At 31.5% G+C, this 19,005-nt stretch overlaps 1 protein-coding gene across 4 annotated transcripts in view; it reads left to right on the top strand.

The window, feature by feature from the left end:
• Positions 1-9,150: 9,150 nt before the first annotated feature.
• LOC127703175 (protein broad-minded-like) overlaps positions 9,151-19,005 on the top strand; it is a 61,266-nt gene continuing 51,411 nt past the window's right edge. For all 4 annotated transcript variants that reach the window (XR_007982738.1, XM_052207698.1, XM_052207699.1 and 1 more), the window contains exons 1-7: positions 9,151-9,196; positions 12,353-12,525; positions 15,507-15,662; positions 16,772-16,949; positions 17,243-17,314; positions 17,760-17,885; positions 18,387-18,462. Coding sequence is in view for 3 of the 4 variants with exons in the window: in XM_052207698.1 (XP_052063658.1) it covers positions 12,374-12,525; positions 15,507-15,662; positions 16,772-16,949; positions 17,243-17,314; positions 17,760-17,885; positions 18,387-18,462 (760 nt within the window). In the remaining variant the exon portion in view is untranslated. The remainder of the gene's footprint in view (positions 9,197-12,352; positions 12,526-15,506; positions 15,663-16,771; positions 16,950-17,242; positions 17,315-17,759; positions 17,886-18,386; positions 18,463-19,005) is intronic.

Below are 19,005 nucleotides of genomic sequence, written 5' to 3'. Positions count from 1 at the left end.
TATTTTTGTCTCCATCATTGTCCATTACTCATTTAAAATGATTTAATAAACATTGGTGCATTCTTATTACTTGCGCCTGTATCTAAATGTGTAATTAGGGATTCTGAATTTTTATTGAGTTATCTATATGTTTCATGATGATTTTCTCACACCTAGAACATGTACATTTTTACAAGGGTTTTTGGCAATTAATGTAAATTTATCTAATATGTGATTTTTTTTTGGCTAAGCACTTTCCTTTGTTCTGTATTAGGTCTTGAAGGTGTCAATATAAAAACTTCTATTCTGTGATATATGTAAACCAGCTGATAGATCACAGATATAGGATTTTTATTATTCAAATGAGAAAAGCATCTTTCTTAATTTTTGTGACAGGTCTAATATACTCAATTACATCTTATAACATTTTCTAACAAAGAGTGATCATCAACATTTTCCAGTTTTAAATGTATTGGTTTTTTTTCTTACAATTAATCTGTTCTGCTGTCAGTTCTTTCCTTTTTGTGTATATAAACTGTGAGATATCAGTTGCCCAATAATTTGATAATTTGTTTAGGCTATTTTGAGATAAAAGATACAACAGATACAGTTAAGTCTGCCTCATATCTTGACTTACATCTAGAAATTGACAATGAGGGTCGGTTGAAAACAAAACTTTACGACAAAAGAGATGATTTCAGCTTCCCGATTGTGAACTTTCAATTTCTATGTAGCAACATTCCAGCAGCGCCTGAATACGGAGTATATATCTCCCAGTTGATACGATATTCAATTAATTCCTTCTGGATTTTGTGAGATTATAAGAAGAGCATCTGTTAAGGTAGTCTTATAATGATTTTTTAGGGATTATTTTTTATCACATTATTTCTAAGTATGTATTCATCTGAACATTTTGTTATCCCAGAGTCATTATCATGACACAACAAGGGGCAAAGTAATAATTAAATTATGTAAATAAAAGCACATGGTAAATACTTTATATATAAGGGCATATGGAAGGAGCTTATCTTTCAATCATATGTTGATACCAAGTGTCCAGCTGTTAATCTCTGACCACAAGATAAATAATGTGGTCTTAATTTATTTTGTTGCAATCAAAATTAATTTACATAACTATGGAGGTAAACAAAGAAAATATAAAAGAGAAAAATATAAATGTTTAAGAGTAGCATTTGTTATCTTAATAACTTTTACCCTTTATATCTTTTTTTCATATATTTCAATATAGACATAAAACTATGCACTAGACTAGTTTTTGTCTTAGTGCTATTTGCTTAGCACTCAATACAGTTACAGGTTTCAAGAAAACTTGCATTTATGATTTGTACAAAACAGTTATCTTAAATGCTGCTTCTCTTACACCACATAGCTTACTGCAAATTTTGCACGAAAGATTTATGTGAGGACCTATACAAATGATCGTCATTTAGTTCCAATCGAATGAAAAACGAACTTGATACATTTGAAAATGTTTGAAAACTTTTACAAAAATGAGAATTTGATGACATCTACAAATTGTCTTCTTTGAATCATGAATCATCTAATGTTAAAAGGGTGAAATAGGCGGCACATTTGTTCACACGAAACTTAATATAATGGAAAAATCACAGTTTCGTCACTTTTCTACGAAACTGCACAACCAGTTAAGACCAAACTTTAAAGGAATGCTTTATAGTGGAAGGTAATTTACAATTGAATATCATTTGGTTTCGTTATGATTAAACATGTCGGTAAGAGGCAATATTTGACTCTGTTTGACCGATTGCAAAACCGATTTCCTCTAAATGTATACAAGTCGAAATAATTACAAATAAGGATCATCTACTTAAGAATAATGAACAAGCCAAAATAACCTCTTTTTTGTTTAATAATGATGGCAACACACAAGAAACGATAATAAGTTCGATGAAACCGAAGACCGACGAAATTAATAATAAATCACTCTTACGATTCATTTTTTTAATCATCAAAAGAGATAAATACAATGATAGATACCTTGCATACAATTAAAACCTACCTTCAACTTCAACTGATACCGCATCCTTTTGCCACATGGAATGACTCAAAACTGAAGTTTTCGATAAACGATCACATCTGAAACAAAAGTTTTATAATTCAGAATATTATTAGGAATACACTGTACTTGCCGAGTTTTATAATTCAGAATCTTATTCGGAATACATTGTACTTGTCAAGTCTAGAGGGTTCACGATGTAAAATATTTCACATTTCATCAAATCCGCAAAATGGCCACAAATTCACACGCAACGAATAAAAAGTGTCATCTCATAAGCTGAACTTATACTTAATTTTAGTATGGTTTCAAAATTGTTAATGAGTGTTTTTATATAAAAAAAAACACACCTTAAATCAACAGTTATTCAAGCGTAAATATACCTTAGATGTTGTTGGCTGTTGTGATAGGCCTTCTGGTTTTGAAGGTCTCTAACGTTTCATAATTATAGGATATGATTGTTTTAATCGAATGCTTCCAGAAACACATGTCGTACACAGTGAAATAGGTGTCATAATAAAAATTGTCGTAATAATCTCCATAAAGTGTGCCTTATATATGATCTCTGTGGGTTGTATCATATAACTTGTGCCATTAATGACTAGATTTGTAGAAAGATCTTGGTGTATAATATTGAATTGATCACATTTTGCATAAAAGAGTACCGCATCAATTGACACTTGGAATCGTGCTTTATATTGCAGCAAGTAGATAAAGAGATATAATTATTATAGTACCACACCTTGTTTCATGTTTCTTGTCAGCTGATGCATCATAAAGAACAGAAAGAATAGCAGCAATATACAGAATAACTGTATTTTACTGAAGTCAGCCAGGTACTGTGTACAACAAAGTAATAAAACAGAAGGCAGTGAAGAAAAAGAAAAAAGAAGCTGAACAATAAGAACAGAACAAACAACGGTTAAGAAGCTATAAAAGAATAAGTATTAATGAATTCAGTCAAAGAACACTAGAAGAAAACAAAAACTGTTCAAAGCGATCAATCTTTAGATAAATAAAATCAAAATAATAACAATAAAACTTTGGTTTAACAGTTGAAAATGTGAAAATGAATATCAAATTGGCCATAATGGTTGAGGGATGACTATCTTAATCAGGTAGTATGCAAAAAAAGACATCAGTATTAAAACGTTAAACATAAAAAAGATAAATGCAACAATTAAGTCATTTATCTTGTACGTCATTTGGTGGAGAGTTGTCTCATATACCACATTTTTGTATTCGAAAAAAAATTTGCTGTATGAGCTGACCATTGTAGTCAATTGCTGAATCCCAGTAACACTTTGCCTTATCCTTTGTATTCTCATATACTTTGCTTGTTGTGTCTGGTAGGATCCCAAAGTAGTATCTAATGTACTCCCTCGGTGTCATGGTAACCTCCAGGAAACTGTCAACATATTCAGTTGTATGATCTGAAATCATTTGTTTGGATGTAACTGCTACTTCTTGTAACTTTGATAAACAATCAGTTGTATATCCTGTGGCATAGTGCTGCAATGTCGTCATCATGTTCGTTAGGTCAAACATTCTGAAAAAATTAAAAAGACATCACGTTCATGTATTTCTTTAAATGTGATTGTTTTAGTCTATGTCCAGCAAACTATCTACTGCAAGCTAGATTAAAACTATAGAAGTAGCATTCCAATTAAGGCCAATATTTAATGCTTCTTGACAAGGCATTGATCAAAGGGAATGCGGTCCAATAATTTATCCTCAATACAATTTTCCAGTTGTTATATAGCAAGGAAAGTCATCTTCTACTATTGAAATATGATAGCATTAATTGATACGATATTTTGTTGTGTTGTTTGTATTACGAAGCTAGTCCAGATATGTTCAAAGAAAATTTGTTCAACAATTAAGACTAAATATTAATCAATATGGTTACAGAGGTAAACAAAATAAATTTATTCATGACAAGAGTTTCTATTGTTCTCTACTCTCCAGTGGTCCAACTGCACAATGAGACAAATGCCAATCAAAGATCAAAGCAATCTAACGGTCTTCGCTGGGTTTTATCCACAAAAAGCGCTGATAATATCAAAAATATAAGATTCTCTGTTTTCTAAAAAATATTCACCAAACTATATCAATTCACACTTTTTGTTCAATACCTTTTTTTAGAAGACATCTATGGAGGACTTTCCATGGAAAAGCTTAAGATGATGAACAATGTCTCTATATTGTAAATCTATTAAAAAATACAGCAAGATGCCGTTTGCAGATGAACATGCTAACATTGTTTAATATTAAACTAAACGACATAACACATTCCTGAATCGAATCGTAAGATTCTCACTCAATATCTTTAGTTACATTTTTGGAAAAGAAATCGGTATCGTTGATTTGATGGTAAATTAAAACTATAAAGAAGACGATTGTGTATGGTCACGGACTTGAAGAAACATCGTTATGAACGGTAATTATTCTTGGTTTGAAAAATGTATTTCAACAACGTGTTGTGGCAGGAAACACAGAGCAGACGTATAAAAGTTCCGAGCGAAAAAGACAATATCGACCAATAGGTGATAGAAACTTCTACATGTAAGTTGTAATTTTCATTTTTATGCCCCCGCCGTAGCGGTGGGGCATTAAGTTTTACCCTTATCCGTCTGTACGTACGTCCGTACGTCCCAAAATTGGTTTCCGTTCTCTAACTTGAGTTTGCCTCAACCAAATGTTATGAAACTTATACACAATGCTTATTACCACAAAACACAGATCAAGTTTGAATTTTGGTGGCGTCACTTTAACCGTTCTAGAGTTATGCCCCTTTGTAAATGGAAAAATTGCAAAATTTTTCGTTTTCGTTCTCTAACATAAGTTTGCCTCAACCAAATGTTATGAAACTTATACACAATGCTTATTACTACAAAACACAGATCAAGTTTGAATTTTGGTGGCGTCACTTTAACCGTTCTAGAGTTATGCCCCTTTATAAATGTAAAAATTGCAAAATTTTTATTTTCTTCTAAATATCAAGTAATTTTTAAAATTTGGAGTTATCTTCCTTTGCCCATGATTATAGTTGAATCAACTACAATCAATGCTTTATACAATGCAATGTTAAATTTTGACTTCCACTGATAAAACACAGATCAAGTTGAATTTGGGTAGTGTCACTTTAACCATTATTGAGTTATGCCCCTTTATAAATCGAAAGATTGCAAAATTTTTAGTTTCCATTCTGTAACTTAAGTTTGCCCCAACCAAACATTATGAAACCTATACACAATATTCATTACCACAAAACTAAGATCAAGTACAAATTTTTTGTTTCCGTTTTCTAACTTTAGTTTGCCTCGACCAAATGTTATGAAACTTATACACAATGCTTATTACTACATAATACAGATTAAGTACGAAATTTGGTGCCCTCACTTTTACCATTCTTGAGTTATGTCCCTTTATAAACATAAAAACTGCTGAATTTTTTAGTTTGTCTCAACCAAATGTTATAAAACTTATACACAACCGTTCTAGAGTTATACGTGTTTACAAATAGAAAAATTGCTGAATTTTTAGTTTCTGTTCTCTACTTAAGTTAGCCTCAACCAAATGTTATGAGACTTACACACAATGCTTATTACCACAAAACTCAGATCAAGTTCAAATTTGGGTAGCGACACTTTTATCGTTCTTCAGTTATGTCCCTTTATATCTATATGATATGCAAGCGGGGGCATCATCTGTGTCCACATGTGGACACTATCCACATTTATTTCTAATAGTTTCATAATGATCATGATTAGATTTTGTAGAGGTTGGTAAAAGAGGAGAATTTTCGTGATGATAAGCGTTTTTTCATCGTCTATCTGACAGTCTGTTGCAATGTCTCCAACGTATCTTAGACGAGATAAGAAGGCGCAATAAAGAACGTCATTGACGTTCCAGTATGGGATTGCGGTTATTTACACACTGTCGCTACTGTTCTTCTGTTCATGATACCTTCAACAATGAGCAAAACCAATACCATATAGCAAGCTATAAAAGGCGCGGAAATGGTGTAACAGCACAACAAAATAACAAACTATAAAGATCAGTTGAAAAGGGCTCAACTCATCAGATCTATACAAAGTAAAATCAAATAACAAAACACTTAAGACACAAAGTACAGATATGAGAGTTACTGAAAGCTAGTCCAAAGTCAATAACAACTAATAAAAAAGCCTGTTTTGTATGTGGGTGCCACAACACCTCATTACTTCTTACTTTAATCCAAACCTATTTCAGTTGGATCAAATAGGAAACTTCAAAGGTTAGTGGATTTATTTTGGAAAATTTAAAAAAAATAACTTGGCATTGTAATAGACGATTGTCTGGAATCAACAGACAAACAAAATGTGTATTGTAATTCCAACTAGAATATGTTCACCCACTCGAATGAAGCATTCAACAGAACGGTTTATGTGTATTTCATAATTGATATGTATTTCCTCTCTTTGACTATTGCTATACAATTTGGACAGAAACAAGAGATTCAAATACAGAATTTCTTTACACAAAACACAAAAAGGGTAGCCAGGATCATTCTGAACAAAGCATATGATAATTCGTTAAAAACTTTATTCCAGCAATTAGGATGGTTAACGTTTCAAAAAAGAATAAAAGAATATTATATCATAAAGGAGTATTAATGTATAAGTATGTAAATAGTATTACACCTGATCATCTGTACGGTATATCCAAGAACAACGTAGATGTCAAACAGCAAGATCGTATTTGCGTTCATCAGACAATAAAAGTCTTTTCATACAACGCACAAGAACAAATTTTATGAAAAAGGCATTTCAATATTCTATATCTAGTACTGGTAATCCTGTGAAATAAATAAAAAAAAGATGGAAATGATAGAACAGTTCAAACAAAGGTAATACGATTTCTTGTTTCATTAGATATGACCAAATCGAACCAATATTCCATTAAGTTTAAGTGCCAATATTCCAATAAGTTTGAGAGCCACTATTCCAATAATTTTTTAGAGCCAATACTCCAATAAGTTTGAGAGCCACTATTCCAATATTTTTATTAGAGCCAATACTCCAATAAGTTTGAGAGCCACTATTCCAATAAGTTTGAGAGCCACAATTTCAATATGTTTGAGAGCCAATACTCTTATAAGTTTTAGAGCCAATACTCAAATAAGTTTGACAGCCAATATTCCAATAAGATTGAGAGTCACTATTCAAATAAGTTCATGTATGCTATTGAATCATTTTATTTTTATTTAAGTTGCAAATAGTTATTGTCCGGAGAAAAATACTATGTTACTTCGTCTTGCCCACAAACAACGAATGGTCAATGACTATTACAAATGGAATGTTTAATGAATCGAAGACTATTTATAATTACCTCGTAATGTTCGCTCGGATTACTAAATCAAAGCCGAAGCATACAAATATCCGTAGCAATTCGAAGTCAGAAGCCAAAAACATATGTTCCGTGTCAGCAGCAGAATAGATTTTTTTTTAAAACCCCAAAAATCAGTTGTATTTTTTTACTTTAAAAAGTTTGAATGCGAGAAATTCACGGCGGTTTTATCTTAGCACAAAATTGTAAAGGCTTGGTAAGACCTGAAAAACACAACCTTGTCCTAAACAAGATGAAAATGATCGTTCCCTGGATACGGCATATCTTCTTCCTCCTCCAGCAAATCTGAATAAAGCCTATGACACTTGAAATCAACAATGTTGAACAGAGTAATTTCTAAATGTTCTGTGTGATGTAAAACTATTGACAAATGTACTAGATCGTCCAACTTACACTAACGTTTTGGATCATGGCTATTTTATTTTTTTGCTTTGGTGCCTAACTGCGATGATGATTCTGCAACTACAATAATGCAGTGTTATAGCAGTCTCAACATGGCGCTATAAAAATCTAAATAAAAAAAAATGATGATCCTCAGCAAACCTTTGCCGGTGATTATCTGGACTGCAACATAATTACGTACCTGATGTACATGTACGGTTCCTGGTGGTTTTAATAGTATATTGGTACTGTTACACAAGCACTTGTCTAAGAAAGAAACTACCTACATACTTTAATATTATGTTATATCAAAGTATATAGGTTTTTTTTTCAGAGACAAGCGGTCACGCGGCCTGAAAAACAAACTAGAGACATATATAATTATAAAATTATTTATATATCGTACCAAAATACTATACATAATCTTGGACGATGACGAATACTTTTTTCAGCTATTTGATTGTTTTTAACTATCGTGTTTTCATTCAACATGTTCAATTCATTATTTGTAATTTATATATGTTATGTTCTTAGTTCACAATGTTCAAACGAACATAACATATTTATGTGCTAACTTGCTCTAAATTTCATGTACGAATCTACCCCTAATTTCTGTTCTAAACTGACTCATATTGTATATATATATATATATATATATATATACATAAGACAAGACTATTTCTGATACTAACAGGCACGGTGACCATTTCTATTTAAGCATCATAATTCACAATCTAATCAATTTTCAAAAATGTTTTTTTCATTTCATAAAACAATAATGTCCTAAACGCCTCTGCATAAACACTTCATCATATCAAATCTATAAAATAAACATTACAAATCAGTATACTAGAAATACATATTCACTGCACATGTCTTATACACATTTAACAATATAAAAAAATTAATAAATTGTCTGTAAGTCGAGTGGTCACCGCCCAGCCTTCGATAAACTTGAAACCCGTTTTCAATCTATTAAATACCCTCGTATAACTCGTTTATTCTCTTGTTAAACAAGAAACTAAAATAGATCAGAAAATTCATACGCATACCGCACATAAATTTATTTAATTCATACATTATACAAGATCATACAAATACAAATATTTTACTGGCACAAACCCATTAACAATAAATTGCTAAGAATTATTGTATATATAATAACAATAACAGACTAAAAAGTTACATAGTAATATATTATATTATTAAACTATTCTTTATATTTAAAAACTTTGGTATGAAAGGGGAAATCATACGATAACGTTCTAATTTCCCCTATTTGATCCCCAGATGCTGATTGACAACCGAATTTCTATAAAATGTATTTTCATTGGTCAAAAGTTTGCTATAAACCAATCAGCATTGTCCTTCGAAAACAAGTTTGGGAACAATTTCAATATGGCGGAAATAGTAAACAATATTTATTTCCAATTTAAAATTGCTAATTTCACACTTATCAGATTTTTTTTGATATATCTAATTATAATTTTTTAAGGATGGATTAACTTGACATTACTTTATTACTAGCTGTGTTATGTACTGGTTTAAATGGTTATGACTCTTATTTACTACAGTGCTGTGTTATGCAGTTATGCACAGCCACAGGACTGATTTTATGACTCTATTAATAGCTGTGTCATATACAGGTTATGAACCACCGTGTGTGTTACGGAGAACCACCACTTTGCACTCACTCTCACGAAACCGGGACCACACACACATTAAGTGTCACTATAGATATATTATTATTAAGCCTTATCCGCTTGGTCTACAAATTATATCTTTTAAAATGCCTGGAAAATATCTTACCAAAACAAACATAATAAGCAAAGAATATTGAAATTACTCAAGTCTATCAGTGTTCCAGCTAGGTCGTTTTCACAGGGTGGTCCGCCCGCCCTTTCCCTGAGTGCCGCCCTGTGCCCTTTTTACAGTTTGCAGGGCGCCCTGCCTTTTTTGAAGATCGATTGGTATATTATTTTGTTCGTATTGATATGATCAGCCAATTACAAAAATTTACCTGGCGACAAGTATATGACTTTGTTTACGACCCCAAGCTAATCAACAGTTACAACAGGTGTCATAATCTGTTGTTATAGGTAATCCGTTTATCGGATGGGTCATTTAATGATCATCAACATTAATTCATTCAAATAGAATCGGTCAGTCGGCATTTGTCTTTGAACTTGAAGAAATGTTCATACAACTTGGGCACAATTAGCAATGTTTACCGTAGTTTCATGGAGAAAACGTAATTGACAGAAAGTCGAAAACTATAATCAACTCTTTAAAAACATTGCTCTTATTGTTTTCCGTGAAATAAATAGCAAATTAATACATATTTTTCATTGACTGCCTTCATTTTTTATACGAAAATAACAAAATCGGCCGCCATATTGTTGATCGTATTTACATCTTCTACGTACTGTTTATTATCCTCCAAAGAAGGAGCACACCCAAATAAAGAAAGATAACTCAATCTTATTTTTTCCTAGCATTGAGTAACCTACTAAGATATTATAAGATATGTCTTCATACTTCTGGCTTTAGAATTTATATATGTTTAGGTGTTTTGAGTTATGGGAAAAGTTAAAGAGGGTCTTAGTAGCAGGGTTGGTAGGGTGCCTTGGTCATCTTTTTCTGTATTTTTTATTTTCAATCCAAATTTTCACTGTTCACTATATCCTAACATTGTGCATTTACAGCTGTTTTGTGCTGTATTGCCATTAAGCACAGAAAAGATAGACAGGTGAAACTTGTAAAGTGTGTCAGACCATAGAAACAGAATGAAGCAGGACATTTTTCAAAAAATACTGCATATAAAGCTTAACTGTGCCAAGCAATGATTTAAAACTTGTGTCACAAGCTGCTTGATAAGTTTTCAGCCTAAAAAGTAGAAAGATAGTTTTTCTCTGGGCTAATGATGTTGTTCTTGTATATTTATAACCAGTGATTCAATGAACAAACAATGTTTGATTATAATCTTTATTAAAACATGCCCTTTCATATTATCATATCACGCGTTAAATGCCCTTTTTCAGGATTGGCACCCTGCCCTTTTGAAATCCTAGCTGGAACACTGTCTATCATATGTTGTTTTGAGTAAAATAAACATACATGTGAAACTTCTGTCTGTCCAGTTTTCAAGTGTCTCCTTCCGCTCTCCTGTGAAGAAATAAAAATCCTGTGTATCAAACATTAAAAGAATGAAAATTGTCAGAAGTCGTTTTTACTACATTTGTCTACAAACGCTCACGATTGTGTCCCTTAAGCTAAATAACAAGTGATTATAGTTTTATTGAACAGTCAACAGGTGATAGGATATAAAGTGCTTGGTTTGGCTTCTGTTTTTGCCATTAGTGTGATTAAAGATAAATACCTGCATTGACGATAAAATGTAATGTTATTGTCAAATCATGGATCAGAAGGTTTTGATGCCAAAAACGTTTAATAAACTTTCAACTCAGCAAAATAGTGCTCACTATTTCACACTCCAGAGCATCACATTAAGGGAACATCTAGCAATGCACTGTGTATATTTAGCACACAATTACATAAAACCGTAATTAGTAAAAGTAACTAACATATATATTAAAAAATTGTAACCACATTCAGAGAAGATGTTTAGTTATTAAACATGTCGATATCAAGAGGGGACAATTCATATAAATGGGATATAATATATTATAAACCCATTTGGGATACAATACTTATTTTAGATTGTGAACAGATTTGCAATTGTTAAAAGACGATAAATTAAAGTTTGGCAAATTTCTGGATACCTGATTAACGTTTTTTTTTTTATTGATTCCTCAGAAAATGAATGTTTTAACTTTTTAACTGACTTGCTTCATGATTCCAAAAATATAAATTTTATGTATTGATATTTGATAAGGCATATGATAATTTGAAAATGCAAATGAGCAATTTCCTTAACTTAAATTAAATTTATTTTATAAAATATAATTATTTCTCCAATTATTCATTAAACATTCAAACTACCGGTATTGGTAATTTATTAATTGTGACTTTTTGTTCTATCAAATCTAATTTGTGACTTTTTGTTCTATCAAATCTAATTTGTGACTTTTTGTTCTATCAAATCTAATTTGTGACTTTTTATCCTATGACTTTTCTCCTACCAACTTTGTGACTTTCTGTCCTTTTACCTCTTATATTAACTACCTTAAGACCAAAAACTACACTTAATTGATATTTTTTTAAAGGCAAAAGGGAGGGGGGAGTTGATACATTTTAAACTAGACAATGGGCACTTTGTACATTAAGGAAGTTTTTGTGTAAATTTGGATATTAGAAAAATAATTTGAATCTGAAATTAAGAGAAAATAACAGGCTCTTTGAGCATCAAATTATCATGGCAATGCAGGACACATCCAGACAAGGTATAAATAAACCGTGTAGTACTGAAAAGCTTATCCTTGAAATTAGCTTTATTATATTACAAACTTTACCATGGAAAACAATAGTTTTAAGTCATTCTTGAATATCTCTATACATCATGAATTTGAAACTTTTATTTCAATAAATATATATTTGTTTTTGCAGAGTAGACACACTATTTAGATTATGTCTTGGAAAGGTTTGGAAGGTGAAGATTTGGTACAGAATCTGAGACAATTGGTCATTAGTTTTGAACCTCAGATAAGGGAAGCTGGAACTGTTGACCAATCAGAAGAAGCTTTGTATCATCTTGAGGAAAATGATGAACATTTCCATAGGTCAGATATACTTATTGGGAATTTTGATAACGTCTAAAACATTGATTTTTAGACCCTCTTTTACATAAAGGGTCCATATATTTTAGGGTTACGGATTAGTTTATGGCAAGGGTTAGGCTAGTGTTAGGGTAAGGATAACGTTAGTTTAGTGTAGCTCTATATGGGTTTGGACCATAAAGAAAAGAAGGTTGCAACAATAAAAAATAGAATAGTGTGTTACACAACAGAAAATTGATGAATCTATAACTAGTCAGACATCATAAGGTTACTTATTTTCTTGACATTAGCTTAGTCTAAATAGTAATGGATGCAGAAAATGGGTTGTGGTACCTGATCCTTATATCTGCTAACTAAAATAAGTTTATAAAGTTAGGTGGATTAGTCTGACTGTTTCCCCAGTTTTCTTACTTTGGTTATCTATCTTATACACAGCTAATTTATGTAAAAGAGGGACGAAAGATACCAGAGGGACAGTCAAACTCATAGATCGAAAACAAACTGACAACGCCATCGCCAAAAATAAAAAGACAAACAGACAAATAATAGTACAGATGACACAACATAGAAACTAAAGACTTAGCAACACGAACCCCACCAAAAACTGGGGTGATCCCAGGTGCTCTGGAAGGGTAAGCAAATCCTGCTCCATATGTGGCACCAGTCGTGTTACTTATGTTATTATAAATCCGGTAAATAGTCTAATTCGGTAAGTCACATTCGTGAAAAGGGAAGGGTATTGTAGTTACGACATAAGGAACATATCTGATATCATCTGTGAAACGGTTATTCCATAACGGTCAACCAACTTGTGATGGCGTCCGTAAAATTTACGAAGGGATGATTTCAACTTCACCATTTGGAACTCTTGGTTTAATAGCTTTCTTGTGAGCAGCAATCCTCTATCAAGGAAATCATGATAGGAAACACAAGCCCAGGAATATCGTATCAATTGGGAGATATATACTCCGTATGCAGGTGATGCTGGAATGTTGCTACATAGAAATGGAAAGTTCACAATTGGGAAGCTGAAATCATCTCTTTTGTCGTAAAGTTTTGTTTTGAACCGACCCTCATTGTCAATTTCTAGATGTAAGTCAAGATATGAGGCAGACTTAACTGTATCTGTAGTATCCTTTATCTCTAGTTTGATGGTATAGATTCGTTCAACATAGTCACCAAATTTTGTATTACATGTATTTAGTGAGAGAACATCATCTATATAGCGGAACGTAGTGTTAAAGGATATTGCTAACTTCTTATTTTTCTTCCTAAGAAGTTCCTGTATGAAGTCAACCTCAAAATAATAAAGAAACAAGTCGGCAAGAAGAGGGGCACAATTGGTTCCCATTGGAATTCTGACAGTCTGTTGAAAAACACGTCCTCCAAACATAACAAATATGTTGTCAATCAAGAAATCAAGCATCTTGATAATGTCAGTTTCAGAGAATTTTTTGTTTGAATCAGAGTGATTCTTTACAAAGTAGGATTTATCCCTCCCCAAGACAAGATACTTGTATCTACGTTCGCCATTCTATGTAAGATATGGACACATAATTTCTTTGTAATATCATTTTGTACTATCAGCTCAAAAAAAAACTGTATTTTTAATGCTCTCAATGAAATGAGTTTCCAATTGATTTTAATGAAACCATGAAATATATACAGAAGGTTTGCATTGTGATTTCTATAGAATAATTAAATTAACATAAAAGGCACACATATAAATACCTGTACATTGTGAATGAATGTGTATTATATTAAGTTATTAAATTATTCCTGAAGAAACATTACAGTTTATTGTCTGCGTTGACGGAGTCAAATAGCGAGACATAGGTACATGTATGCTGTTTCCTGCGTCAGTGGCTGTGTCAACAATGTATTAGTTTGTGATTAGGTCTAGTTTATGGTGAACCACTAGTGGTAGGTCAATGATATTTGGTATGCAGTTGTATAAGCATTGGCACATCTCATTTCCATGGAGATTATTTGGCCCTGCCACGTCAGTCATGGTCTATTGACTTTAAAACTTGTGCTTAGTTTACATGTATTAGTTTGTGATTAGGTCAATTTATGGGGAACCACTAGTGGTAGGTCAATAATATTTGGTATGCAGTTGTATAAGCATTGGCATATCTCATTTCGATGGAGATTATTTGGCTCCGCCCCCTCAGTCATGGTCTATTGACTTTGAAACTTTTGCTTAGTTTTAATGTATTAGTTTGTGATTAGTTCAGTTCAAGGGGAACCATTAGTGGTAGGCCAATGTTAATTGGTATGCAGTTGTATAAGCATTAGGACATCTCATTTCCATGGAGAATATTTGGCCCTGCCCCCTCAGTCATGGTCTATTGACTTTGAAACTTTTGCTTAGTTTACATGTATTAGTCTGTGATTAGATCAGTTTAAGATGAACCGCTAATGTTAAGTCAATGATATTTGGTATGCAAATTTATTGGCATTTGCAAGTCTCGTTTCCATGGAGATTATATAACCCCACCCCCTCATCATGGTTCATTGACTTTGAAACTTTTACATAGTTTACAAGTTAATGTTTGTGTTTAGGTCTGTTTAAAGGGAAAGACTTATGATAAGTCAATGGTATTTGGTATGCAGTTGTATTAGCATTGGCACATCTCATTTCCATGGAGATTGTTTAGCCATGTACCTTCAGTCATGGTTCATTGACTTTGAATATTTGCATAACTTACATGTTAAAGTATTGCTATTTTAATTTCAACATTTGAATTATCAAAATTCAGAAAGGTGAGACATATCTCTGTGTTAACAGTTATATTTATAATATGTGAAACAGTGAAATGATTATGAATATACATATACATATACATTTGGTTTATAATTTATTGTTCATATTTAACGTTTGATACATTTCACTTACAATGCTTACTTTTATTTCAATTATTTTGTTTTGACAAGAAACTAATTTTCAAAATAGGCTTTTAATTAAGAAATTTATTTTACAGACATGAATTTGTTAAGGTGTTAAGAAGAAAACTAGAAGATATTATTGGTCCACTAGCAGAAGAAGAAATAGAAAGATTTGAATCTAGTATACATGATTCCAATGGACAAGAGACACTCATCAACAAAATTACAGATAAGATACTTCACTCAAGACAGTATGTACATGTAGTAAACTCAATAGGCAGACAAGAAAAAAGAAATTTAAAATATTTGGTTACATACATATTTATGTATATGCAATATTTTTATGATTAATGACTTTTTTTTTAACTGAATATCTGAAAGGATAAATGCTACATACCTGGTATATCATTTTTTCAAATTCAGTTCAAGAGTTCTTATAGAAATTTTCATGTAAAATGAAAAATACTGCTCATTACATAGGGTACAATTGCCTTAAAAAAGAATTTATTCTGAATGATGCGGATGTTATTTCTAATTCAGATTTTTTTTTATAATGTTCCAGCTGGGATTTGGAAAGGGCAAGGGTACTAATCTATTAAAGGACAAGGTTTTGTCAAATGAACAATTCTTATGATTAGATATATATCATATTTCTAGCTGTGTTAGATGTATATATAACTTAAATCACGAATTGGTTAATCGTTTTGGAATATCTGTTTCACTGATGGCGACAGATAGTTCCAATTGTCTTAACCACAATCCCTTTCTCTTCTTGATTGTGATTGACTGAATTAAGGAGCACCTGAAATAACCCCTGGTTTTTGGTGGGGTTTATGTTGCTCTGTCTTTAGACCTATGTTGTTTTTGTGTACTGTTTGTCTTTTGTTTTTTTGCCACAGTATTGTCGGTTTGTTTTCAACTTATGAGTTTGAATGTCCCTTTGGCATCTTTTGCCTCTCTTTTAAAGTATATGAGAAGTTTATTTACGATATGTTGATACCAAAGCTGTCATGTGAAGTGATTCAGTTATACAAATAGTTAAAGTTGTCCTTTTATTTTGACTGCCAAAACCAAAAATAAAACAATAGTCAATAGCCTGAATTTTTTTTGCCGTAAAAAGGGCATAACATATGAGAGAGTGACAAGATCAGATGGAAAAAGGGGTCTGGGTATAACATTAAAAGGTATTGCATTAAGCTGTCTGAAAATGACTTAGTTGGAATAATTTTTTTATTTAATCATTAAATTTTATAACATTTATGTGGAAAAGCTTGTGTCTAATCTATTTAACAACATTTATTTTGAACAAAAAACATGTTATAACTATTGAATAAAACCTCCTGATAAAACTGTTTTCCAGTTATAATGACTTGTCAAAGAAGTTACGAGTTAATGTTCAAGGTGCTGTTGATGAATTGATACGAAACTTTGATGCTGAGTTCGGTGGTAATAGTCATCATGAGACCTCAGATCATCAGATACGGAGGTCTTACATGAGTGATGAAGATGATGAATCTTGTGGGAGTTCTTTTGGTCAGGTAACATATGTTTTTTTTCTGAATTACTTTCATTTTCTTAAAATAAAAAGACATCAGATATAAGGTGATAATTAATTGCAATGTAAAGAACAACACTTATCTTAAAATACTCCTCAGATGGAAGTTACCTAACTTGAAATTTTGACAATGTATCAGAACATTTTAAATTGAAGGCAAAGGGGGGAGATGCAATAGAATAATTAAGAATAAACTCATCACCTTATTAAATGGTTGACTTTTAGTGTCAATAACCTTATTTGTATAATATAAATTAACATTATAATATTTTCTAGGGTATGTTTTTCAACAACCATGAAATAATGCAGCAAGTTGCAGAGAAGATGAGTCGACACAGAGATAATGTGGTAAGATTCTAGGACTCTTTATGAAAATAATACTATGTAAAACATCACTTATGATTTTGTGTAATATAATTGACGAATATGCAGCTTTGCTTATTTCTAAAAATGCATAAGTTTCCAATTTTTTATTTATAATGTTGCCATTTTGACATTAACTTTTGAAATATTGACAAATACATGAAGGAAATGATAAGCATCAAAATCCTTATCTATCATTTGCTGAAAAAGCAGAATAAGAAAAAAGGAAATTAAATTTGGTAGGACATTTTGTAAGTAGTAATACAACACACAAAACAATGTATTTACATTCTGTGGAAAATACCTTTCCTTATAATGTCTTGAGATTTTTGATTTCCAATCTATCATTGGCATATGATTTCTGTATAAAAAAACATAATATGTGATTGCATGATGTGTAAATGTTAACTGACTTAAACTTTTATTGTAGGTACGAGTAGAAGCATTGCAGACTCTTAATCAGAACTTACCAGCAGACTTTATCAGTAGTGATCATTGGCCAACAATGAAACGTCATCTCATAGACGCTCTGGATGAATCCAATGTACAAATAATGGTATGAGCATTATACTGAAATACAACAATATTTTACACTTTAATCAAAAAGAAAAAGGATCAAGAGATCCTTTAATTAATTTTGCAAATCTCTTTACCTGAAATATATTAACTTAAAAAATTACAACTTTTTGGGAGTATTTGAGTTATTTACTCTTTACAGTAAAGACATACATGATGCTTATGCATTTATGTCTTATTTTTTAAGTTTGCAGTTCATTTCAACATGAAATTGCTGTCTCAGGAATTTAGATAATACACTAGAAAACATTAGGCTTTAGATGTTTTTAAAATTGTTAAAATGAAGACAATGGATAAACTTGATTTCTCTGTAAAAAATGAAGAAATTAGAAATTTTGCTACTAAAAACATATTCATTTTTGAATAGTACAGCATAGGTTAAAAAAAAAGAATATTGTATATTTTAACAGATAAGAAGTGAATTCTACAATGTAAAACTACTGGTAATATGTTAGTTACTTATATATTGTTTTGATTTCAGCATTTGAGTACCAAATTTATAACAAGAGCTTTCACCAACACATCACCACAGACAAGAGAAGTCTATACATTATTAGGTAGGTATTAGTAATTCATAAATAGTTTAATGAAGTCAAGTTAAGGGGAAGTAATACAGTTTTTATCACATTTTTCTTAGGAACTACAAATCAAAAATGTGTAATCAAGCTTCATGTGAACATACTCCACTGTGTAATGAGTTTTTACATCCATTCCTGTTTTTTACCAGATAGTTATCATTATTGGGCAATAGCTTGTTCAATCATGTTTTTGAAATGAAACAGTGTTGCTGTCATTAAATTTCATTATTTGACTTTATGCATTTTTAATCAGAGTTTTAATCTAAAATTAATTGCTAGAAAATGTCAGTTTTAGAAAATTTGAAAGTCTCAATATTCAACTACTTTTTTTCCCAATAAAATTCACAGAAACCTATTGGTATTTTAAATGTTGTGATTTTCAAAGATCTCACTAAAAATTACAATCAATGTAAATTCTATTGGCTCCCCTGAAGCAGTGAAAGATCTGCAACTCCCTTTTTCATCAACATACTTTATATCTTTTCTTATTGTCCAATTTTTTGCGGAACACATTCTACTGTG

Source organism: Mytilus californianus, unplaced genomic scaffold (assembly GCF_021869535.1).
Source record: "Mytilus californianus isolate M0D057914Y unplaced genomic scaffold, xbMytCali1.0.p SCAF_5, whole genome shotgun sequence".
Lineage (NCBI taxonomy): Eukaryota > Metazoa > Mollusca > Bivalvia > Mytilida > Mytilidae > Mytilus > Mytilus californianus.
Note: the sequence above shows the minus strand (reverse complement) of the source record. Positions and strands in the feature narration are given on the sequence as shown.